Raw genomic sequence first — 26674 nt, 5'->3', positions numbered from 1 at the left:
TGAGAAGTTAATTGCCATGTACTTGTATTTCATTAAGACCACTACTCATCCTACCATATTGCACTTCTATTTCTCCTCTCCCATAGTGAGGATCTCGACAGCTCTAATATCCGGAGGTAAGAAAGAGCAGGTGTCAGGTGACTCGCTTCTTCTGCCTGTTGACATATCCATAATGCTTGTGCTGACCAGCTACCTTCTCTCTACATGCAACTGCTTTGTCTGTACACATCCCTGCTCACAATATATAATTACTTCCTCTGTGCAAGATCCCTGTTCACTCCATGCAACTTCTTTAGCTGCACAATACTTCTGTTGCTGTGCTTGTTGACCCATTATTGTCATAACTCTGCACTGGCAAGCTACCACAGTATCATAAAAACCAAAAGAACTGCAGATGCTGTAAATCAGGAACAAAAACAAAGTTGCTGGAAAAGCTCAGAAGGTCTCGCAGCATCTGTGGAGGAGAAAACAGAGTTAGCGTTTTGGATCTGGTGACCCCCTTTAAACCAACCCAGCTCATCCCTGCCTCCCTAACCTGTTCTTCCTCTCACCTATCCCCTTCTCCCACCTCAAGCCGCACCCTCATTTTCTTCCTACTAACCTCATCCTGGCCTCTTGGCCTGTCCGTCCTCCCCGGACTGACCTATTCCCTCCCTACCTCCCCACCTAAACTCACTTCCACTGGCTCCATCCCCGCCTCTTTAACTTGTCTGTCTCCTCTCCACCTATCTTCTCCTTTATCCATCTTCAATTCGCCGCCCCCTCACTCCCTATTTATTTCAGAATCCCCTTCTCCTCCCCCATTTCTGATGAAGAGTCTAGGCCCGAAACATCAGCTTTCCTGCTCCCAAGATGCTGCTTAGCCTGTTGTGTTCATCCAGCTCTACACCTTGTTATCTCAGCTTTTCCAGCAACTTTGTTTTTGCACCACAATATCATGCCTGTCTTTGGACCAGCTTAACTTCAGGACTTTAACCATCAACTCTCGGGGCAGAAGGAGACAAAGAAATTCCATGACTAGCATTGAGAAGTACAGGAATCAGCCAGACAAGAGTGAGCATGTTGCCACATGAACTGTGCCACATTAACATCAGAGGAGCATGTGCCAGCAGCCTGATAAATATACAACATACACATAGTGATGTGTGGAAGTCAAAGGGGAAGAGCCAATAGTGGGGTGAATAGGGATTACAGTCAGTCAGGAGTACCGCCACAATCATGCAAGCAGCTCATCTGAATACTGTCCAGGGGTTGGACCTTGGTCGGTCAGGGGCTTGGTCTTATTAGAAGCTGGGGATCCCTGTCTGCCAAGTCTGGGATTAAGTAATGGCCAATACTTAAGGCCAACTGCAACCACCTCAAGATTGCAGGTACAGCCAGGGCCCTGTTGGTTGAGAGATCATTCTGGAGGGTGAGCTCTGGCTAGTTTGGGCAGTGACCATGGTCAGTCATGCTTTGAGTCAACATGCAGTGTGGGTAGGGTTAATAACTGATTTTGAGGCCATTTTGGATGCAATTACAGTAATAATGCATCCACTAGTATTAATGTTACCTATCTGGCTCCAGTTTGCACTTCACCTGGAGGTTGGCTCAAGCAATCATGAGTATTTCACTGTGTGCACAAATTGCCTCCATATCATCTGAGCTCAGCAAGTGTCATGATAGCAAGGAATTTAAAAGTGAGACCTGAGGTTCCCAGTTGGCAATTGCATTCCACAGCAAGTTCTCAAAGTGAATACATCACAGCTTTCATGTTCTCACACCAAAATGTAAGTAAGCAAGGACAGGGCTGTGGTGTGGAAGAGTTTTTTTAAGGGAAGTTGGTCATTTAATGATGTCTTACAGACAGAAAGCTACCATCGATGACCATATACACTTTGGTTATCCACTGCACAATTGGATAAGCTCACATATCTCAGAGTTCCTTATCAAAGCATGACAATTACCTCCTTGGGAAACCTCAATGCCAAATTCTGTGAAGGTATAGCATTATGTCCCATTGTTAAGGATGTGAGGTCTCAGGAGTTCCTGTAAAAACACTGTGTTATCTTTCCGACTTTCACCACAAGTTGTCTGTTCACTGAGCTCAGACAGATAATGCAGTTGTTGGAGTCCTTGTGGCCGAGCTCTTAATCCAGGGATTTCAGAAAAGGAGACAGTGATTCAAGCCTTATCAGCAAACTCAGCAAGACATTGATCTCATTCAATGCCACAAAGCCTCCAGAGGGAGGAAGGGAAGAATTAGATGCAACAAAGAGAAGCAGACGAATGCTGAGGTCCAGGATTTTTTTAATGCCCTGTTGTACCTCAACTGTCTGAAAAAAACAGTGCAGGCAATAATTAAGGCTGTCCTGCCATATCATTGTTAAACAATGCCATCTGCTGGAGGAAGACTTGCATTCACAAAGACTGAGTGGCTCAGCAACCCTAAATATCTATGCCAGTAGCACATTACATGGAGCAACTGGGGACTGTGGTATCTCCCAATCTTCAACCCAGTAGTATATCACAAGTACACCTCTTCATATCCTTCTTCTGTGATGATAATAGTCAAGTTCCAAGGCATTCTCCAACATCACGGGCTTCCTCCGCATGCAAGGCGTTACTAACAGTGTCCACGTTGCTGTGAGGGTGCCCCATATAAGCCTGCAATGTTGACAAGAGGCAGCTCCCATTCCCTTAAATCTTCAAATAATCTGTGACCATCGGAGGCAAATGCTGGAGCTCTGTGCCATGACTTATAATGCACCAAGAACTCACAGCATCCTTCCAAGATCCTCAACCAGCACAGTAATGGTTTACTGGGAGTTAAGGGTTACCCTCTCCAAACATCGCTCATGACACATTTAGGAAATCTTCAATGTGACACAGAAACATTGTTTTCTGATGGAACAAATAACACTAAAGCCAGGCTTTATGACTAAGATTTTGAGGACAAGCCAGGGCACCATGATTTGAATAGATTCAGATATCGCAAGAAGAATAATTTTGAAGATTTTTGTGTCTTCATTAGCAACAAATACTTGGGAACGTAAATCAATCGCTATCACTGCTGCATTTCTGCAAGGAGATTAACTCAAGAGGAAAGTGTTACTTTGCCCTGTAAAAAGAGGTTGCAAATGGAGTGGAGACATGAGTACGTTACCTAGACAATAACCCTAGAGTTAATTCTTGTCAGCCAGGTCTGAACCAATAAAATTGGGTTATTTTAATTTAAAAGCAGCCCCAACTGCGTTTTCTGTTGCCAAAATGAGGGGAAAATTTAAATCATTTATATGATGTATATAGATGATTTTTTGTGAGTTATGAGTTGGGAGTACGGAATTTGAAAACATTGTTATTGGTTTAAAGCAGAATTCAAGTAAAGCTTCAGGAGTTTTTAAGATATAAAACATTGATATTGGAGAGGCTCAATTGGGAATAACTCCAAAATCTTACCTATGGAATGTTAATAGGTTCCAATAAATTGGGCTGGATCCTACAACCAAGCAAGAAACAGACCAACTGAGGAGTTTAATTGGGCAATTAAAATGTTACGCACATAAACCAGACAAGATGCATGCTATGATGTATTAGAACTAAGCATTGTGTTGAAATATGTGACTGTTGGAAACATGCTGAAGGCAAAAACAGCATTTTAAAAAAAAACTGAACTCAGAATAGTGTTCACCCAGATTTCCCATTCTGGGTTACCCAGAAGGAGTGCAATCAATCATTTTTAGTGGGGCCTCATGCTCTAATCTTCTCAATGGATTTTAATGTATAGTCGGATTGATGATATTTTTTAGTGGGAATAAAGGACAAATGTTGTCCACTAACCAGGGAACTAAAACAAAAACAATAAAATAAAAAGCAGCTAAAATCATCTTGGCTGCAGTAACAATTGTACTGGTAGGAACGATAAATGCTTCATATTTTAAAGGAACTCCTCTATAAGGTCCAGTTGGGAAAATATGCAACCACAGAGTTCTATATAGATAATTGTTCACTCTGGGACAATATCTGCTCAAAGAAAATTGCTGCAATGAAGAGACTGAGAATTGATCTGTTGAGTATATTTTCAAAACTAAAGTGGATTGACGCAAGTAAGCAGTTATCAGAGATAATGGGAACTGCAGATGCTGGAGATTCCAAGATAATAAAATGTGAGGCTGGATGAACACAGCAGGCCAAGCAGCATCTCAGGAGCACAAAAGCTGACGTTTCGGGCCTAGACCCTTCATCAGAGAGGAGTTATCAGGTTGTTTTTTGCTTGTTGTATCAAAGTGTTAATTGTTCTACAGCAGGGCCACCTCGTGTTATGATGAAGGCTGAGAACAAAGAAATATTCATATTGTAATTTAAATTTTTTTCAATGGGGTGCAATATAGAGTTGTTAAAGATTATACAATGATATAATATACGATATAACATCAGTTTCTATTTCAGCTTATGAATAACTTTTTTCTGTTTATCAAAAGAGATGCATTTGTTAATATTCAATTCTGTGAAGAAAACACAAGATGCCAAGGAGTTAAAGGTACAAGGCAAACAGCTGTTGTGAACTAATGAGGTATTTGTGTTCAATAATTGAGGCTCTTTTGGCATAGTGGGTAGCAACCCTACGTCTGAGTCAAAGGCCCAGGTTCAAGTCCCACTTGTTCCGGAAGTGTGTAATAACATCTCTGAACAGATTGATTAGAAAATATCTGTTCAAATGTAAATAAAGGAAAATCAGCCTGAAAGTGGCTGGATGCTAATGGCTTGTGGTTGGTTGCTTGCATAAACTCCTGCGAGGATTTGTGTGCCTGAATTCTGAAAGCTTTTAACTTCCAGTGAACAACAATGGGCCAGCTCCCTACATTGAGATACGGTGAGCGATCCAACATGATGGAAATGTATGCAAGAACAGTTAGTGGATCCTGCATGAACAGGATAGGTGGTGAGATGATCCTAGTGACCCACCAGGGATTCCATTGACTAAAATGTGGTAAAAAAAGTTACAATCCCAGTTTTACAACCCTCTTCCTTCATTTCTCCATTGTTCCATGAACAGGAATCTTTGGTCTCTATCAACTTGTTTTCCATTCATTCATTATCTTCAAGTGTTTACCTAGAATAAGGTCTCAAAGTTCCATTTACCCATTTACTGACTGGTCCTTTTTCAGCATCACTGCACTAGACTGCTGCTGGTAATAGCATGTAGAATATTCTGGCTCCCACACTCAGCTCAATTCCCTGATCCACAGTAACGTTGTCTTCCCCAATTTGTCATTCTGCTATCCTTCCTCCCTGAGCATTCAGATCCCCAATCTCCATTTCTCATGCTAAACACTCAAGAACTCCACTCCTCTGATTTTCAGACTCTCCAAACCAGGATACTAGAGTCAGATGCATGGCGCTCAGTCTGTGTTCCTATCAATCTACAGCAGCTCCAACTTTAGCTGTAAATGCTCCTGGTCTATGAGCTTGACACACCCATGGAGCAGCTCTCTCTGGTTTAAATTTCAGGCAGATCAGCAAACAGCTGGGGGGAAGAAGCATTGATTTCCTGCTACAATGCTGTATTAATTAGTAATAAAGCAAATGTTACTCCTAAATTGTAAACAGTTTTACACTTCATTTAACAGTTAGCATTAGTCCCTGGAGATAAGAGATAGCCATGTTTAAGGAGTCAAGAAACTGGAGATGAAAAAAACAAGATTGCAAAGCAAACTTTTAATGTATTATCATGCAAGTCTATTCGAGATATGATGAATCATTAACAGGGAACAAAGGCAATTTTTTAAAGAAATAAGAATATTGTCAGTGTAAAAAGAAATTTTTTCTGAGTTGGTGTATAGCTAGATAATTTGTGGTACAGAGAAATATGTTGTTTACAATAATCCCCATTGTTGCTTGAAGATGCCTCATTAAAATATCCCATTTGCACTGCTATTCACAGTTAATTCCAAATAACACAGAAGACACATGAAAGTAAATGAGAATGAGCATTTATGATGAAAACAATAATCACAGATGCCTTTCTAAATCTAGCCCCTAGTGCAAATGAGGGACAATTTGCACTTAGTAGCCCTGATTCTCCCCATCTGCCACGGATTTTGGATCCGAGTGTCCTTGTTTGATAGAATAGAAAGACATATAAACACTCATTTTCTCTGGGATATCACCGTATTTGTCATGAAATAGAAATGCTACAGCTGTTGACTTTTCAGTAAATTCCATTGATAATGAAAGGCTGCCAAACTAATACTGCCAATTCTGAAGAGGAGTCACTGCACCCAAAATCCACAGATGCTGCCAGACCTGCCAAGATTTTCGAGCAACTTCTGTTTTTGTCATTGTTATCAGAAACTTTTAATTTTTTAGGAACAGAAACTTCTAAATTTAGTTTTAGTTTTTGGAAACATCATCTACAAAGAAGTATATAGTGACAAATATTTATCAGAGTATTCCGTGGACTGTGGAAATTGAACTAATATGCGTGAATATGTACCTCACTTAATCATCATATCAGTGAACTGGGTGTACTCTGCCGGGTTCATGCATTTTATACATATCAAAAAAAAAAGCAGGTATCTGAAAATCTCAAGACAATACTCAGGACAGTACATGTTAATAGAATTCATATATGTTTCTTTTAATCAATGTATACATTTGCTTTTCTTTATTCTAAGTAATACAGTGCTATACAATGCCTCACATCATTTCTTCAGAACTCTGTTTTCAGCCAATGTCAATTGCGATGGCCCATGTGATTTAGGGAATAAAACCAATATTTTATGTTGGTGTATTGATCCCACTAAGAAGTAGGATTTCCAGGAGCTGACTTCTAGTAAAAAAGTGGAATCCAATAAATGTATTTTTTGTTTTAGAATCATCTTGTTGTGCAAAAAAATGCAAACATCTCTTTCTAACCCAGTACACAGGCTAAAGAAAATCTAAGCCTCTGGTAAACTGAAGGACTCCTAAGATCTGAACCAGAGAGGGGGTGAAGATTCCAAAATTAAAAATATCAGACCAGGAGAGTTCTGACCCAAGGTGGCTATACTTAAGAAGCTTAGTGCATCAGGGAGTTGACAAATATGAGATGCTTGGAAAAGAATGGAAGGGAAAATCTTGCCAGAATTAAATAGACAGCCCAAGAAATCTCAGCCCTTAAACAAATGGTCAAAGACTACTTGCAGCAAATACTTATTCATCCAAATTGTGATAGTTATCTGATACTGCATTTTGTACATCAAATGAATTAGAATGAAATTTGAGTTAGGAATTTAGGTTTAGAAATTACTGTTTTGAGGAATGGTCACCGGCCTGAAACATTAACTCTGTTGTTTTCTTCACAGATGCTGCCAGGCCTGCTGAGCCTTTCCAGCAACTCCTGTTTTTGTTCTTGATTTACAGCATCTGCAGCTTTCAGTTTTTATTTAGAAATTACTGTGTTTAGTCTTCCATTGTTCTATTGAAACGTAAGATCCTGTTTGCTTGATGGGTGGAGGAAGTGGGTCATCTTCTTGACTTGCTTGTTGCAGTAATTATTTACTGTGACTCGGTGACTTGCTTGGTTGCTGCATAGAGCAGTTAAGAAATAGCTCCGTTGTTGTGATTATGGAGTCACATAGAAGTCAGACAACATAAGAATGCCAAGCAAAAATTGAAAGTACAGTGGATGCTGTAAATCAGGAATGAAAACAGAAGTTACTGAAAATGCTCAGCAGGTCTGGCAGCATCTGTGAAGAAAAAATCAGAGTTAATGTGTCGGTTCCAATGACCCCTCCTCAGAACTGATGGGAGCTGGGAAAAATTTGGTTTGTAAACGATAGGATAGACCCTGGAGAGAACAGCAGTTGGACAGACAAAGGAGTTGATAACAATCTGGCTGGGAGGGTGAATAGTTGTTAATGGGCACTGTTAGTGACAAACAACAGGTAGTGTGTAATGGCAGGATATGTGGTAACAAGGCCTGGTGTGTGGGGTAGGGGGCTGGGACATGGGAGAGTTTAGGCCCTAACATTATTGAACTTGATATTGAGTTCAGAGGGCTCCAGAGTCCCCAAGCAGAAAATGGGGTGTTGTTCTTTCAGCTTGCACTGAGCTTCACTGGAACACTGCAACAAGTCAGAGGCAGAGACGTTGGCCAGAGAGCAGGGTGGTGTGTTAAAGTGACAAGCAACAGGTAGCTCAGGGATTTTTCATGCAGGCTAAAACGTAGATGTTCTGTGAAGTGGTCACCAAGTCTACATTTCATTTCCCCAATGTAGAGGAGACCACATTGTGTGCAGTGAATGCAGTAGACTAAATTTTGGGAAGTGCAGGTGAAGGTATGTTGGGGCCCTTGGATAATGGGGAGACAGGAGGTAAATGGGCAGGTGTTGCACCTTCGCCGCTTACAGGGTAAGGTGCCATAGAGTTGTGGGGAGGTGTTGGGGGTGAAGTAAGAGTGGACCAGGGTGTCCCAGAGGGAACGGTCCTTGTTGAAGGCAGTCAAGGGAGGGGAGGGGAATATGCGTCTAGTGGTGGCATTTCACAGAGAACTGTCAACGTGATATTAGTCGCCTCAATTTCTCTGTCCCCCCTCACAAAATCCAACTTATCTTCCTTCAAACTGACTGCACTCCATGCACTTAGATCTAACCCTGGCTTTGTTATTAAGCCCTGTTTATAAGGGTGGTGCCGTGGTAGTCTGGCGTACTGACCTTTACATTGCAGAGACTGAATGCCAACTCTCCGAAGCCTCCTCCTACCTTCTCCTGGAGCATAACCCCATAATGAAGCATCAGGCCATTGTATCTACTACAGTTACTGATCTCATTTCATTCGGTGATCTCCCCCCACAGTGCTTCCAAGCTGATAGTGCCCCAGCCCCACACAGCTCACTTCTACCTCCTTCCAAAAATCCACAAAAAGGACTGTCCAGGAAGACCCATTGTTTCAGCCTGCTACTGCCCCACAGAACTCATCTCTTCCTACCTTAACTTGGTTTTCTCTCCCCTGGGCCAATCCATGCCCATGTACAGCTGTGGCTCCTCTGATGCCTTATGCCAGTTTAAAAACTTCCAGTTTGCAGGTTCCAGCTGCCTGCTCTTTACCATGGGCATGCAATCCCTTTACACATCCATTCCCCACCAGGAGGGTCTTAGAGGTCTCTGTTTCTTCCTGCATCAAAGAACTGGATCGTCTCCACCCTCCAACACTTGACTGAGCTCGTCCTCATACTCAACAATTTCTCATTTTCTTCAGGTAAAAGGGATGGCCGTGGGTACCCGCTTGGGACCCTGTTATGTCTGTCTTTTTGTGGGGTATATGGGTCACTCCTTGTTCCAGTCCTACTCCAACTCCCACCCACAAGTCTTTGTGTGATATATCAATGATATCATCGGTGCTACTTCCTTGTCTCATGTGGAAATGGAAAAGTTAATCGATTTTCCTTCCAATTTCCATCCTGCCCTCACTTTCACCTAGCCTATCTCTGACTCCTTCCTTCCCATCCTCGACATTTCTGTTTCCATTTCTGGGGATAGACTAGAAACTAATATCCATTACAAACCCATTGACTCCCACTTCTACCTGGACCAAGCATCCTCACATCTTGCTTCCTGCAAAGACTCCATCCCATTCTCTCAGTTCCTTTGTCTCCATCATATATGTTCAGATGAGGCCAAATTCAACAAGAGAGCCTCTGAAATGTCCTTCTTCCTCACCCTAGGATTCCCCAGCACCATTGTTGACAGAGTCATCAACCAGTTCTGACCCATCTCCTGTACTTCTGCCCTCACCCCTTCTCTTCACTTCAGCAATAGCGATACCATCCCACCAGCATCCACATCCAGAAGATCATCAGACACCATTTCCGCCACCTCCAGCAAGTTGCCACCACCAGATACACATTCCCCTCCCCTCCCTTGTCCATCTTCCACAGGGACTGTTCCCTCCAGGACACCGTAGTCCACTCTTCCTTCACCCCCAACACCACCCCACAGCCCCACGACACCTTCCCTGCAAACGGCGATGGTGGACCACCTGCCCATTTACCTCCTCCCTCCCCAGCATCCAAGGGCCCAAACATACCTTCCAGGTGAAGCAACACTTCACCTGCAGTTCCCAGACTCTGATCTACTGCATTCGCTGCTCACAATGTGGTCTCCTCTACACTGAGGAAACAAAGCATAGACTGGGTGACTGTTTCACAGAACATCTTTGTTTTGCTTGCAAGGACGACCTCAAACTTCCAGTTGCCTGCCACTTTAACACACCACCCTGCTCCCTGACCAACATCTCTGTCTCTGGCTTGCTGCAGTGTTCCAGCGAAGATCTGTGCAAACTGGAAGAACAACACCTCATTTTCTGCTCCAGACTTAATATCGAATTCAATAGTTTTAGGGCCTAAACTCTCCCATGTCCTAGCCCCCTACTCCAAACACCAGGCCTTGTTGACACATAGCCTGCCATTACACGCTGCCTGTTTTTAGTCACTAACAGTCTCCATTAACAACTATTCACCCTCCCAGCCAGATCAGTATCAACCCCATTGTCTTTCCAACTGCTCTTCTCTCTCTTCGGGCTCTAACTTATTATTTATTCCCTTCTCTATCCCCCTCCCTATTTTCTGCATATAAACTGACATTCTCCCAGCTACCATCAGTTCCGAGGGAGGGTCACCGGACCTGAAACATTCATTCTGATCTTTTCTTCACACAAGAACGTCAGGCTTACTTTCCAGCTGCCATGATGGGAATTCAATTCAAATTTCCAATTGTTAGTCTAAACTTGTGAATATATCCCAGCAACATAACTGAACAATGAAACAGCAGTACCGTTGTTGCCTGGTTATATTGATGCAGAAAAAGATCAAGCTAGAAACAGACCCAAAAAGATATTGTCTTTCCTTTTTTGCATCCATTCAAAGATGAACTGAATGTGCTCTGGCCTCTACATCTATCTCTGTCTGCTTTGTAAACCTTAACTTCAAAAACACTTCTGTGATTACATCACCAGATAGCTTGTTCAGTTATCACAGGATTTCTTGGAAATGCTGTTTTAACACACTGATTAAAGAAAAAGAAATCCTCAGCCTTATGAAAATCATCTTCACATAACTTAAAATAAAAGTCTAGTTTACAAACCAAATTCCTAAATAATAATAAATAATATAACCATTCATCACATTTGTCTCACTAGCAGGACAGAGCCATCACAATGTTAAGACAGTGATATACCTTCAGTGGGACTAGCCTGGGAGTCTTCAACATTGAGCCCAGAGTAAATGAAATTGCATGGTATCATTGAAACATGGGAGAAGAACTCTCTTTTTGATCAATATCTACTATCCTTCAACTGTCAGCCAATTTGAACAACCACTTGGAAAAAACACTGACGCTGATAAACAATGTTCCCTGCACTTTATGTTTGATTACCTGGGCAATTTCTTTAAGTGCTTGGCTCCTTTAAATTTCTTTACACGGCCTTGGATGCACTTCAGTTTGGAAGAGTTACCATGTGGGCCGACTGTACAGGTACTTGCAGGTTGCTGAGAAATTGCACAGTTTAAAGAGGAGATGGGTGATGGGCAACTAAACAACTAATGTGAGGGGCAGACTCTAAAAATATTCCCATTCTTGATAATGATGGGCCACAGCGTATCAGTGTAAAAGACAGGGCAGAAACATTGGCATCCATCAACAAACAGAAACGCTGAATGCACAGTACCACCTCAGCTTCCTTCTGAGACCCCAGCAACACAGGAGCCAGCTTTCGGCAAATTAGATTCAGTTCTAAAGAATGGTTATAATGGATTTGAAACGTCAACTCTGTTTCTCTCTCCACAGATGTTGCCGGACCTGGTGAGTTTCTTCAGCATTCTCTATGTTTGTTTCAGATTTCCAGCATCAGCTGTAAATTTGATTTTTATTCACCTGGCTATAGGCACACTTGTGCTGTACAACTTACCATGTTTCAAGCTGTTCTAGTACATCTACAACATTGCCACCTCCCCAATAAAGCTGCCCAGTGTTTGCTGTCAATAAAAAGTGGGTCAATTGTAATTGGCCAATTACCGCCCTGCCAGTCTATTTTCCATGAGGCAACATTTGAACGGTGTTAATAAGTGACATTTACTCACCTATAAGCTGCTCATTAAATTTCAGTTTACGTTCCACCAGAGCCAATTAGCTCCAATTTTCATTCCAGCCTCAGTGTAAATATGTAAAAAAAAAGTTGAATTCTAGTAGTGAGATTAGGATGGCCACTCTTGACATTGGGGGAACATTTAATAAAGTGTTGCATCAAGGAGTCTGAATTAAATGGAAGTCAATGGAAAAAGGGTATGTTTCTCTACTTGCTGGAGTTATACCTAGCAGAAAGGAAAGTGATTGTAGCTGGTGGAGGTAACACATCTCAGCTCCTGGGCATCATTGCACCATCTTCAGTTGCTTTAACAATGATCTTCCCACCATCAAATACAATTTTGCCATTTATTGCCAGAGGAATTGTGTATAAAAGTAGAGAAGTCTTGCTGCAACTGTATTTGGCATTAATGAATACGTGGAGTACTGTGAAACTCAATTCCTGATTCTGGGGGCTTTTCCACTATCTTGAGAGAACAAGTCAGGAGTGTGATGGCATACTCTCCACTTGCCTAGATGAGTGCAGCCCCAACATCAAGCAGCTCGACACCACTCATGACGAAAGCCTTATTGGCAGGTACCCCACTCACCACCTTAAAAATGAACTCAATCAAATGAACACAGCAAACCAATATGGATTCAATGTGCATCATTCAGAAGATGCATTGCAGCAACTTGTCAAGACTTATTTGATAGGAGGTCCCAACCCTGTAATTTCTACCACCCAGGATAAAGGTAGCAGAAGCATGGGAGTACCATCACCTGCAACTCCTTCCTCGCCACACACCACCCTTACTTGGAAATAATGTACCAATCCTCACAGTTGGGTAAAAATTCCAGAACTCCTTACTGAATAGCAGTGTGGACGTACCTTCACAACAAGGAATGTGCAACTCAAGAAGAAAGTTAAAAATGTAGCTCTCGCCTGCAACATCCATATCACAAATGAAAAAGAATCAAAATAAATCGGTAACTAGCAAAAGCAATAATTGTAGATAGATTTATCCAAAACTCCCAACATATCTTTAAAACTCAATATTTTAAGGCTGTGTATGCTGAGTTTGTTATTAGCTCACACTCCAACAGTCTGTCTTGTATTGTATCTATAATGAATTAGCTATGAGGTGGATGACTGGCAGTGAATGCCCTATTGGAGAAATCACGAAGCTACCACAAACTAGGAGGTACCTTAGTACAGAATAACATTACCAAATTAAATAATGGCTTTAAAAATCATTACATTTAAATTATTTTCCAGACAGTTTGCAGAAATGATGTTAGTTCTCTACAAAGTCAGACTTCCTTGTTATGTTTTCCAAATTGTAACATTTACTTTGCAAGATATCACTGTTAAAAACAAAAATTGCTATTTTTGACATTATTTTAGTTTAGTGGGAATGACCTGAAAAATGAATATCACGTGCAATAATTGTTTCTTAATTACTTGCAGTTTGATCAATTACTGAAATAATGGCAATTTCACGCAAAGGAAAATTACGCTAGAAGGAAAAAAAGGTGCTTTATGAGCTGGATTTTATGGGCCCCATACATCCCACTAAAAAAAATTGACCCCCAGAGTAAGAGAGAAGTGGGAGCCAGGCTGGGTGCAGACTATATGGAGATGAACCTTGGGTGTCTGCGAGTCAGGGGATAATTCCAACGATCCCAGGATCCTATAAGAAGTACCCTGTTGAAAGATGGCATGGGCCTCTCCCATCACTGGGCAGTGGGCAGTGTGGCACAGTAAAATGGCATTTTACACATACTCTTCTCCTTGCAACTTGCTGCAGGAGAGCCTTAAAGTCCACCTGTGAGTTTCACATTTCTTCATGTTGAAACACATTAAAGTGCTTTTTGAACAACTGTTGCAATGCAGGAACTTACATGGAGCGTGATTCCAAATTCAACAATGCTACAGTAAAAAGATTTTTTGTGAGATGTTGGTTGAGGAAAAAAAAATTGATCCATTCTTCCTCAAAAAGATACCACCAAACTGTCTACCAGACAAATTGGAAGTTAGCTATCAAAGTGAAATTACTCCTTCCAAAAATGAAGGCATTTTCCTCTTGCAAGTTATAAGTTGCTCTTCCGTTCACCTTGTTTTGGGTTTTATTTCAGCTGGCATTTGTCTTCCCTGACAAATGTGTTCACTAATATCTCCTTTGCTATATAGACAAAGGTTAACGTTAAACTGATTGATGGTGCATTTGCCAAATGGTGGCATCTGACAGCATTAAGCACTTTCATGGGACAGGACAATAAACATTGTTTGCAATGCTACCTATCAGAAGTGACAGACAATGTCAGCAGTTGCACTGTTGCTGTGTGATAAAAGAATTTTTGTTACAGTTACATAATGGAGCTCCCTTATTTATTCACAGCATTTTAATCTGTAGAGACATACTTAATATCATTTGTAAATGCTTTTTTTTATGATTTGGTATTTTAAATGTGATCATCTGTCACTGTACTAGTATAATAGAAATACCTTTTCATCAGGTGACCTTAAACAACACTCAGAAAATATGGGTACCAAAAATCTCAGGATGCAATTCTGATGGTTAAGGCAGGTCACGCAAGTTAACCTCACTGGATTTGCAGTTAGGGAAGTAATTTGAAAGTTGAATGCAGGTGCCAGTAAAAGACAACATCTAGAATTTCAGAGATAGTAGGAACTGCAGATGCTGGAGAATCTGAGATAGCCTTCCTGCTCCTATGATGCTGCTTGGCCTGCTGTTTTCATCCTGCTCTACACCCTGTTATCTCAGACACCTAGAATTTGCATGCCTAATGCAATTGAAACTCTGCTGCCTGCTGTCATGAGGGAAGGAAGGGTACAAAGCTCCTGCCTCTAGAATTCTGCTGGATTCAACATCGAGTTCAACAATTTTAGGGCTTGAGCACCTTCTCCTATGTCCTTAACCCTCCACAAACACACCAGGCCTTGTCATCACATGGGCTGCCTCCACACAATCCACCGTCAACTATTAATAGCCTTCTTAAAAGCTTTTCATTCTCCCAGGCTGACCTTTACTCATTTCTTTGCCTGTTCAACTGTTGTTATCTGTCTTTGGGCCCATTCCTCACCTATCGGGCACTCCTCCCTCCTCCCCTCTAGCCCTCCAATCCATCTTCTGCATAAGTACAAACCTTTTCCTAGCTACTATCAATTCTGAAGAAGGGTCACTGGACCTGAAGTGTCAACTGCTTTCTCTCCACAGATACTGCCAGAATTGTTGAGTTTTTCCAGCAATTTCTGTCTTTGCTCCTATCTCTAGAGATCTCCCTTATTTAATTAGTAAGGAACCTTCGGCATTTTTTTTCACAAAAGTGTGTCTCTCTTCAGTGTTCTAGCCTCTTTGTCTGACAAGGGCCCTTCTCAAGGTGGGTCTTATCTGAATGTCTGTATCTGGCTCTACTTTGAGCATGGTAATCTTCAGTGATACGACAATGACAACAGCAGTTGCATTACTTTTGGCCCTTTCATGTATCAAAACAGCCAAAGTGTCTCAGTGAAGTAGAACATGACACTGAGTCACATGGCGAAATATTCAAACAGGTGATCAAATGTTTGATTAGAAAAATATTGTAAGGAAAGTTTGAAAGGAGGAAAGAGAGGGAGTGAAATGGAAAGGCTTAGGGGAAACTTCACAGCTTAGGGCCTAGGCAGAAGGCCCCATCACAATAGTGAATTGATTAAAATCAAGGATGTAGAATTGGAAGAGAACCAAAGTATCGGAGTGTTGTGGGGCTGGACAAAGTTGCAAAGAAGAGGTGAGGCCAAGGCAGGATTTGAAAACAAGGATGAGAATTTTGAAAACAAGGTGTTGTTTAACAGGGAGGCAATGTAGGTCGGGCAGGGCGGAGGCGATGAGACATTGGACTTGATGCAAGTTAGGGTACTGGTGGGAGACTGGAAGGTGAGGGTCCTGCTGAGAGAGCTCTAGAATCATCTTGAGGTTACAAAGGAAGTTCAGCATCAGTTGGGCTAAACCAGAATTGGAGTCAGGTGATGTTCTGTAGATGAATTTAGGAAGTCATGGTGTCAAAAGTTTATCTTGAGATCAAATACGGTATGAAGATTGCCAACAGTATGGTTTAACCTCCAACAAACGACTGGGAGAGAGACTGACTCAGAAGCTAATGAACAGTGTTTATGGTGAGGACAAGGAGGTGGAATTTATTGTTCGTTTTTTTTTGTAGAAATTGTGGGGGTGGATGCTGTTCAATCTAGACATAGAGTGCTTGGTGGAGGTCGTGAGGCGTTGCCAAATAGCTGTGGTTAGGAAGGATGGGAGCATGTCTTCTACTTGAAACCCTTATATAACCCCTTGAGGGTCCAGTCCCATCCCACCATCCACTGGGATTCAACCAGCAGCCAGCAGGGAACTCAGCATGCAAAACAGCTCTTCACAAGGCAAACATCCAGAAACCCTATAAGGTCTGGCTGTGGCTTACTGGATAGGTTCCTTGTGCTCAGGCAATCTGTACACAATTGAGGGACTGTCAGTAGTAAGTGGAGCACAACAGGAAGGCACATCTTGCCAATTCTAGTAAAATTCACAGCCAGCCCTCCTTTTCTATTATTTATCCTTCATCCCCACCATCACTTACTCTTTTCAACCTTCTGATTCCTGGTGAAGGTCCCACTGAGGTATGAATAGAGGCCACTGTTCTTGCTGGCCCTGCCGGTATTGGCGGGGGGTGCTGCTGAATTATGATCCACTCTCGACTCACAGGGGTAGTATTTCCATTCTGCCTTGGGCTTACTTCAGTGTGAAGCCCAATACTGCCCAGGTAAATGCCTTATTGCTATAAATTCTGTTCAGCTTCTAAAAACAAACAACATGAAATTCTCATGGTTTTCTAGCCAGTAAATGGAACATCCCTGACAATCACTACATTTCACCCAATGGTTTTATTCTTTGAAGCATTTAGCTGGAGGCAATTTCTGTTTATCCAATTCTGAAGACCTGTCTGACAAGACAGGGAAGGGGTTGAGAGAGGTGATGGTGAGGTAGAACTGGGTGTCATTAACATATGTTTGGAACCTGGTGCAAGTTCTGTGTCCCGGAGGGCTAGCATGCAGATATGAAATAGGTGGAAGCTAGAGAAATTGTCCTTGCAGGAGCAGGGAGCAAAGGCAAAACATGTTTTTCCTTGGTTATGAAAAACCGGGAGCTGATCCCTCCAGCTGGACAGCATGGACAGGTGTTTGAAGAGTTTGGCCAATCATTTTAAAGGCTGCAGACACATCCAGAAGAACAAGAAGGGAATTACACAAGTGATCCAGATAACTAGGAATCACAGCCAGAAATTCCCAGTATAAGGAGTCCATATCTGTGAATTTAACCCTCTGGGACAATATTTGCCTTACAAAGAGGAGGTGCTGGTTCTGCCACTTAATAATCAACAGAGTTGTGTCATTATTCTAGTATGTTCCAACAATCACTGATGGGAGAAGGTAGAGCTTGTGAGGGTCTGTTCCAAAAGTTACTTGTGACATATTTCACTTTGATAAATTAACATTGAGGCTGTGCTCTACTTTCTTGAAGGGAAATTTTACAGATCAATAACGGGAAGCGACAGGTTCAATTTATGTCGGCCTTTGTGTCCAATGGCCTTTCAAGCAATCAGACTTTGATTTGTGGTTTCTAAGGATAGCTTCAGGCATCACCTACAATAAAAACTTAGTTCTTTGGCAGAAAGAATACACAAATGCTGCTTCGTGATAACCAAAGGACAAAAAAAAAGCACTTCCAGTACTCTCTTTGTGATATTCGTAACATCCATTTAATTCTATTATCCATTTTCTTAAATGCTTCAGTCAAGTTGGTGTCTTGAATGAAATGCCTCACATTGACGTAGTAACCTGTCATTGACTGCACCAATTCAAATAAAACCTTCTAAGCTGCAGCTGACTTCCTGAAAAAGGAAATAGAATGCACACTAATCCAAACAATACTTCATTTGCAATAGGTATGTTTTTTATAACTACAATCCCCTATGTTCCTCTGTTAGGTTAAGGTTGCAGTCATAGCAAACCTATGCTTCTCCTAATATTGCTGACAAAAGTGTTCTGCCAGCAGACTTCCTTCAGCACCAATTGTAGTCTTAATAAGTCCTTACGGCAATGCAGTACTGGGTGCGGGACTGCAAGGAATTCACATCTGTGCATTTCTAGGGCCGTCAGACCAGTAGTAGCACTAAAGGGGTTTGAAATAATTCCACAAAGGTCAGTATCCCATCATCAAGTCAAGATTTATTTACATGCATGTAGTACAAAATGCTGACAAAGCTAGCATAGAGCTGGTCCCTACAGTGAGCAGAACCTCCGACACTCATGTTTACATGTGTCAGTCAGGGCTCCCTGCTTGGACCAGATTAATTGTCCTAATCAGGCAACTCATACTCTATGAGCTCCATCTGGCTGACATTGCTCCAATCATTACAGGGTTCTATAAAAAGAATCTTAAACTGCAGTCCCTTCCTAGATTTTGTAACACCTTGGCTCTAAGATAATGTTTTAAGTCATCGTATCATAAGACAATAAAATGTACAAGCATTCGCAGGCCATTCGGCCCATCAGGTTTACTCTGCCATTTAATTGGAATGTTGATCCGGTGATCCTCAATTTCACTTCCCTCCCTTTTCCCCATAATCCTTGATTCTCTTACTAATTAAAAATCTTTCCATTTCAGCCTTGAATACACTTGATGACCTAGCCTCATCTCCCCTGCGCAGTAAAGAATACAACAGATTCACTACACTCAGCGAAGAAATTAGTCCTCAACTCTGCCTTAAATGAGTGACAGTATACTCAGAATACATCAGCCAGTTCTAAACTCTTATGAGGGGAAACACCCTCAGTTGTGGAGGATTTTTGAGACTGGGCCATTCAGTATATTCGAGGCTGAGATAGATGTTCAAACAGTCAGAGAATCAACACTTATGGGGAAAAGACAGGGAAATGAAATACTTTGGAATCAGTTTCTCTGTCAAAGGCTGATGTCAAAGCATTCCATGTCCCTTCTTGCCAGAGTACTTCCTGTCCGCACTTTATGGGAAACAATGTAAAGCTATCATTTGTACATGAAGCAAATGCTGCTTGCTGATATTAATAAGACCCTGTTCAGTTTCTGATACTTCGCACACATGTTCACTGGAAACGCCATCTTTGGATCTAGGCCAAGCAAAGGTGATCATCAATGTGTCTCCAGTGCTGTGAAGGCACAGAGCAATTTAGGAAAAATCAAAGAATGAAAAATCCAGGACCAGTAGCAATGTCCAGCAGATGTCAGACACTGAGCACATCTGATGGTCTCCTCAGGAATGCGCAGTTTATTGTCCTTGATGCTACTTTCTTCAGATGACTGAGGTGCAGTGTTTTGCAGACTGCCAATGTCCTGGGACATCATCACTGCATTATGATATTTGCTGGAGTGAAACAAGTGACCTGAAGGGTTGGGTGACCATCCTATACTGGTTGTCATCAAGGTAGCAGCTGCCGTAAATTTCTTCACATCTGGCTGCTTCCAAGGATCCACCGAGGACCTGCGTGATATCTAGCTGGTAATGCTTCAATTGGTGCATAGCTGGTTTCTAAAGATGGCACCAGCATTGCAAAGCCAGGATGATTTCCGCAGTGGTGAATACTTCTGCTGTTGGCAAACCACACTGTAGGATAATTGGTGTGCCCTAGAGACATGGTGCATTGGGTTAGGATTTAGATAAAGAGATGACTAGGATAAAATCGCATGACAAAGCTTGCTAGGGGGTTGACAGAGAGAAACCCTCCACAAAACTCTCCGAAATTGACACGTAGACAATTTTTGCTACAGTTTAACAGTGAATGCAAAAACACATCATTTCTTTTGCCCCGACCTCCCTCGTGGCCAAAGTTAAATCACTTTATATCGATCCCACTGTATTATAAATATTAATAAACATTAGTATCATATGCTCTATAAATATTTGCCAAATGTTGAGCAAAGAAGCTTAGAAACTTTGGCATGTCTGTAACTGACTCAAAAATAAAACAATTTGAACATGTATTCATTTGCTACAAAGGAAACAAACTGGCAATTTTGACACAAATGTGGTTAAGGTTGGAATTCATTTCAACATTTCAAGGGAATTGGTAACTGGTATTACTGGACATCAAAATTTGGTTACATATGGACCTACCAAGGGGAACCTGGAACAGGAGTCGATGCCACTGGCTTGGCCTGGTGACGTACCTTTCCTTCCTCACCAGCTGCTTTCTTTGATGTTTTCTAAATTTTGAAAAATAGAACTACAACTGAGCTTTATTTTCTCCCAAAACTCTGACATCAACAATAACAATTTGCATTTTATAATATCATAGTTGTGCTGTGAAGTTGGTTCAAGGTGATGGAATGAACAATGGACTATCATGAACTGAAATAATAATTGTTACTTGTAGATTGAAAGAAAACAATGTTATTTGATGCGGGAGAACAGGATTTGAGTTTGAGAGTGAAACCTTTAATTTAAGAAAAACTGCTGTAATGTCAGCACTTTTATTTCATTTGCATATTCTGAATTGACACCAACAGACCAATCTGTAACAATTTTGTGTTGTGCTATCTTTTTAAAGACAAGATATTGTTATCTTCCACCTGCAGAAATGGTTGAATTAATTTAAATGTTTTTACATTGTCATTGTAAAGTCACTTCTTTAATGTGTGAAAGGCAGAAACACAGTGTTATTAGCTAGATAAATATTAAGTGAAACAGATGAAAACTGAACTCAGGACCAACATCAACTCTTCATCTGAACCCCTGAATGCTATTCAAATGAATCAGTTAAGTGCTGGTCTTCTCATACTGTGAGATGTATAATAGAGCAGAACACTTATTAAAAACATGGCGTACTAGAGTTCAAGACAGAAGCAATTAATTGTAAAGATATTTAGCAGTGGGTAGCATCCGCTTCAAAGGGAACAAAGTGCAGTTATTCTCTGCTAGTGTCTACATCTCATTGCCTTCCCTACCATCTCAATCTCCTCCCCACTGGCACTAAACTAACATGAATGTTTTAAGCAGATCACCATCTCATGAAAATTAATGCAGACAGTAGTTGAGAACATTTTTTTTCTCCAGGTTAATTCAGTCAGTCCCATTTAGCCCCTATTGGTGTTCAGATGTGAGTATCTTCATTATGGTGATATTTTCATCACTCCTATCTACAGAAGGGTAATTGAAGGACAGGCACATGATACTTCCAGGAAAATTTATAACATTATTACAAATGAATCATTGTAGCAACATTAAACACAGAACCTGCAGTGCACCATTTGAAGAGTACTGCAATATACAAATTGGTTTTGTGTGTTACCTATGTTATAACATTGCCTACATTTCAATTGTATTTTGTTGGCCATAAAACACTGTAGATGTTTGAAAATCATGACAGATGCTGTATGCTTTTCTTCCCATAAAAAACAAAATGCAACAGTTTAACTTGTTTCAAATATTGAACGTTATTTAATTTAAGTGTATATCAAAAATATAATTGAAAGCAAACCTCTTCTCCATTCTCATCTGATTCAGTCTTCCCTTCTGATTTAGTACAGGATTGTTCATAAGGTTCTTTTTCTTTGCCTATTCATGGAAATAAATAGATTCATGTTTAGAAGCCAAAATCTATAACTGTTACAAAAATGTTCTTCACAGCTTAACATGCAGTAAAATAACCATTTTATATGAAGTATCATTGCAGAAGTCTAGGGTTCACATTTATTTAAGTCACATTTATTAATTCTTTGATGTAACTTAGATTGTTTCTATTATCTCTTCTGTTTTTCACTACAGCTCAAATCTGAGTTAAATAGTCTTTAAAAATATACCATGTTCTTCGATTATGTTTTAATTTGTATGATCCTATTGGATCCTGTTGAAAATGTTACATCTTACTGTTAATTACTGAAACATTGATGGTATAAAATCATACTTCTGTGATTTTAATAGGGAACATATTTTACAATATTATTTGGAAACAAAAACATTCACATAGAGAAGCTACCGTGTGACATGGTGGCACAGTGGTTAGCCCTGCTACCTCTCAGCACCAAGGACCCAGGTTCAATTTCAGCCTTGGGCAAATGTCTGTGTGTAGTTTGCACCTTCTCCCTGTGTCTGTGTGGGTTTCCTCCGGGTGCTTTGGTTACCTCCCACAGTTCAAAAATGTGCAGGCTAGGTGGATTGGCCAGGCTAACTTGCCCATAGTATTCAAGGATGTGTAGATTAGGTAGGTTATAGGGGGATGGGTCAGTGTGGACTTGTCGGGCTGAAGGGTCTGTTTCCATACTGTAGGGATTCTATACAAGCAGCAGGTCACTTCGTGTTCATTTCTAAATTACTGAAAATCTATGAATGGGCAGCACATGGGACATATTTATGAAGATACCTAGATGAACACAATTAAAGGTTGTTTGATACTGTTAGCAGAATATTCTTACATTAAATTGACTTGGTTAATCTCAATCCAGATATTGTTTATGCACAGGTCATAATTACATAAGATTCAGCACAAACCACCCATCAAATCACAATCCCAGTGAAGTTTTGGTAATGGACGTATTAAGTGGGTCATACGAAAAGAAGATGGGCAAAAATGTTACTTCAAACTCTTACCCTGCTGTATTTTATACGTAATAGGAAGTACTCAGTTTCCACTGTTAATTTTCTTAAAAGATAAACACTTTCACTAAACTTGCAGAGACTGGAATTTCAGTTACAGCACCTTGAGTGTTTGTGCATTGTATGTTGAGAGACACAAATTCATCAGAATAATGTATTACTTAAGAATAATGAGCAGTAATTTTACATTTTATACCTTAGACTTCTTTTGTATTCACTACATCTTTAATTTGGGATTGTCTAAATTTTTACACACTATTTCAAAGTAAAATCTAAGTCAACATAAATCTAGGTTCATTCAACAGAGATAAACAGTCGCTGATTAGAATATTGCTTACATGAGTAGTGAGAAAATGCATACAGTCTTTTATCAGTGTCATTTTCAAAGATAAACTATGCTATTTCAGTGAAGGGTAATAGATTTTTTTAAAGATCCATTTAAATATTAAGTGAGATTTATCTTCAGTTTCATGTTATAGATTATGTAGATTGCACAACTGCAGCTGGCTTTTGGTTTAAACATTTTGAAAGATATCCTTTTCTATATAGTGACCACTTTTTAAAAAGTCCAATATTAGCAGTTCATTCAGTAATGTTCACCTGTCATATCAACGACAATAACAGTAATTCTAACTTTTACAAAGAAAACTCTCTTTCTGATAAAATTGTAGTCACACAAAAGAAACAAGAAAATTGGCAACAATTGCAACATGTCATGTTTTCTGACACTAACAATAGACTGCCAGGAAGAGATTTAGTTTTGCTTTTTTTTGTTTAACGCAACCTTCGTGCACAGTCAAGATGTTCAGAAAGCATTTATTATAGTCATCAAACAATCAAAATGCAAGTAAACAAAATGAATAGCACGATAATTGAAAACCAAATGACAATAATTTAGTTCCTCTTCTTGCTAATTTATCAAGTTTAACATTATTTCTGTTTTTAAAAAGTAATAGCAGAAATTAGAAATCCCATTTGTTTTAGAAAGAAATTCTGCATCTGCCATACACCTTATATTTTTATTGATGAATTTATATTACTCAAGCTTCTTCCAAAAATAATGCAAATATTTATAATTATTCATAGAGTTTGTCTCTATTCAATACCAGTCAGGGCTACACAGTTAAATGTATTTTTCTGATATCAATCAGCACAACATACATTTTATGTTATGAGTCATCAAGCATATGGTCACAAAGCTGTATGAACAGAAGACTGAAGTAGTCTTAATTTCCAGTTTTGGTTGTAACTTGGATTGTATAATGATGTGCAATTTCACTGCTATGTGGCTAGGTCACAAGTTTAGCCAAAATTATTGATCAGGAAAGTCAAAAAAATATAAATTTTGCAACCTGAATTGAGAGGGTAATACACATTAAGATTATATTAACAAAGGAAATTCTTCCTAATTGCCTGACTGAACTCCATGAAATATTCACCTGTTCCAAGGGCTAGGGCTGTATTTTGTTTTTAATCACATTCACAGGAGGATGACAGGACTGTCACTCGCCTACTATAACTCATTTTAGTTTTGGATCAGTCCTCATTTATGTCTTCTATGCTAAACTAGAGTGGCAGGATACCTCAGCAGGGAGACAACATAAGGGAAAAATAGATGCACACGAAAGATAGCAAAGTAAAAAGCATAAGTGGAATGCAAAGGAAACAAGGGTTGGTAGCAAAAAGGGCTGAAGTACAAAAAAATGGCATGAAGGCTAAAAAAGAACTAAAGGTTATGTATCTGAACACACGACACACTCACAACGAAGTAGATAAAAAGTAGGAACAAATAACACGAGCAGCAGTCGGCCACTCGGCACTTCAAGTGAAATGAATCAAATGAATCAACAGTTCAAATGATTGTAAATGGTTGTTTGATTTGATTGTGATCAGGGAGACGTGCTCGTAGGGAGCCAAGACTGGAAACTTCAAACTTTAGAAATAAATTAATAAAAATGTAAAGGAAATGGATGGAAGTTTCAGTGAAATAAAAAATCAGTGCAAAGATGAGACAAGTAATTGGCTCAGAAAATGTTAATGTGAAATCAATCTGTGTGGATCTAAGAAGCAACAAATGTAAGAACACATACTGTGAGCAGGCTGCAAGGCACTAAACACAGGCAAGTTAAAGGATGGAAGATAACAAAGTGTGAAGCTGGATGAACACAGCAGGCCAAGCAGCATCTCAGGAGCACAAAAGCTGACGTTTCGGGCCTAGGCCCTTCATCAGCTCATGAAGGGTCTAGGCCCGAAACATCAGCTTTTGTGCCCCCGAGATGCTGCTTGGCCTGCTGTGTTCATCCAGCTTCACACTTTGATATCTTGGATTCTCCAGCATCTGCAGTTCCCATTATCTCTGATCACAAGTTAGAGGATGGCTTTGAATAGGAAATTAGAGATGCGTGCAACAAGGATGCTACAGTAATCGTGGGTGACTTTAATCGACATATAGACTGGCCGAATTACATTAGAATAATGCAATGGTGAATTAATCGGTGGAGTATGCAGAAGTTTTGTTTTAGATTAATACATTGAGGAGCCACAAGGGAACAGCCTATCCTAGATTTGGTTTCATGCAATGAGAAGAGATTAATTAAATGACTATTAAATTAAATATAAGATGGCAGAATGGCTCAGTGGTTAGCACTGCTGTCTCACAGCGACAGAGATGCGGATTTCGGGTGATTGTTCATGTGCAGTTTCCACATTCTCTCTGTGTCTGCATGGGTCTCCTGAGAGTGCTCTGGTTTCTTCCCATTATCCAAACATGTGCAGGTTAGGTGAATTGGCCATGCTAAATTGCCTCTAGTGTGCAGGGATGTGCAGGCTAGGGGGCTTAATCATGGGAAATGCAGGGTAACAGAGATAGAGTCGGGTGCTAGGTCTGGGTGGAATGCTCTTTGGAGGGTCAGTGTGAACTCGATGGGCTGAATGGCCTGTTTTCACACTGTAGGAAAAATAATTTTTGTCAGAGGCACTTTAACATGATAGATTTATTCTTTGGGGTAAAACTGAAGAAATGTAATCGTAAAATAGGGTGCTAAATATGAACAAAGGAAATTATGAGGGTATGAGGAGTGAGTTGGCTGCAACAGTCTGGATAAATTCATTTTAAGTGAGATCCAGCTATTCAAAATATATATCAACAGCTTAGATGAGGAAATCAAATGCAACATTTCCAAGTTTGCTGATGATTTTAGTGAGTGGTGAGGAGTAGGTAAAGAGGTTTCAAGTTGATTTAGACAAGTTGAGTGAGTAGGCTAATGCATAGCTGATAACCTAAATACATGTGAAGCTATTCACATCAGTAGAGAAAACAGCATGGTAGATTATTATTTAAATGGTGATAGACTTGGAAATAAAACCAAAGCTGCTGGAAAAGCTCAGCAGGTCTGGCAACATCTATGAAGGACAAAAAACAGAGTTAACGTTTCGGGTCCAGTGACCTTTCCTCAGAATTTGCAAAGGTTGATGTGTACAGGGACCTGGATGACCTTGTATATCAGTCACTGAAAGCAAGCATGCAGGTGAAGTAAGGAGAAAGAAAAGCAAATGTACTTCACTGCAAGAAGGGTTGAGTTCAGGAGCAAGGATGTTTTTACTACAGCTGTACAATGTCTTTTTGAGAGCTCACCTGAAGAATTGTGTGCAGTTTGGTCTCCTAACATAAGAGAAGAGATACTTGTCATAGGGAGAATGCAGAGAAGGTTAACCAGACTGATTCCTGTGGAGGCAGGTCTATCATACGAAGATGGATTTGGTTGACTAGGCTTCCATGAACTGGAAGTTAGAAGAGTGAGGAGTTATCTCTTTGAAATGCACAAAGTTCTGCAGACTAAATGTAGGGGTGTTGTTTTCCCTACTTGGCCTGAGGGAAGGGGAGTTGTTAGAAAGGACTCAGGATATGG

At 40.5% G+C, this 26674-nt stretch overlaps 1 protein-coding gene across 2 annotated transcripts in view; it reads right to left on the bottom strand.

The window, feature by feature from the left end:
- Positions 1 to 26674, bottom strand: part of tcerg1l (transcription elongation regulator 1 like) — a 624439-nt gene that overhangs the window by 188183 nt on the left and 409582 nt on the right. For both annotated transcript variants that reach the window (XM_059653101.1, XM_059653102.1), the window contains exons 7-8: positions 21652 to 21728; positions 20289 to 20377 (exon numbers count right to left, since the gene is read on the bottom strand). In XM_059653101.1, the coding sequence (XP_059509084.1) occupies positions 20289 to 20377; positions 21652 to 21728 (166 nt within the window). The remainder of the gene's footprint in view (positions 1 to 20288; positions 20378 to 21651; positions 21729 to 26674) is intronic.

Source organism: Stegostoma tigrinum, chromosome 20, assembly GCF_030684315.1.
Source record: "Stegostoma tigrinum isolate sSteTig4 chromosome 20, sSteTig4.hap1, whole genome shotgun sequence".
Taxonomy (NCBI): Eukaryota; Metazoa; Chordata; class Chondrichthyes; order Orectolobiformes; family Stegostomatidae; genus Stegostoma; species Stegostoma tigrinum.
This window is presented reverse-complemented; position numbering and strand designations above follow the sequence as displayed.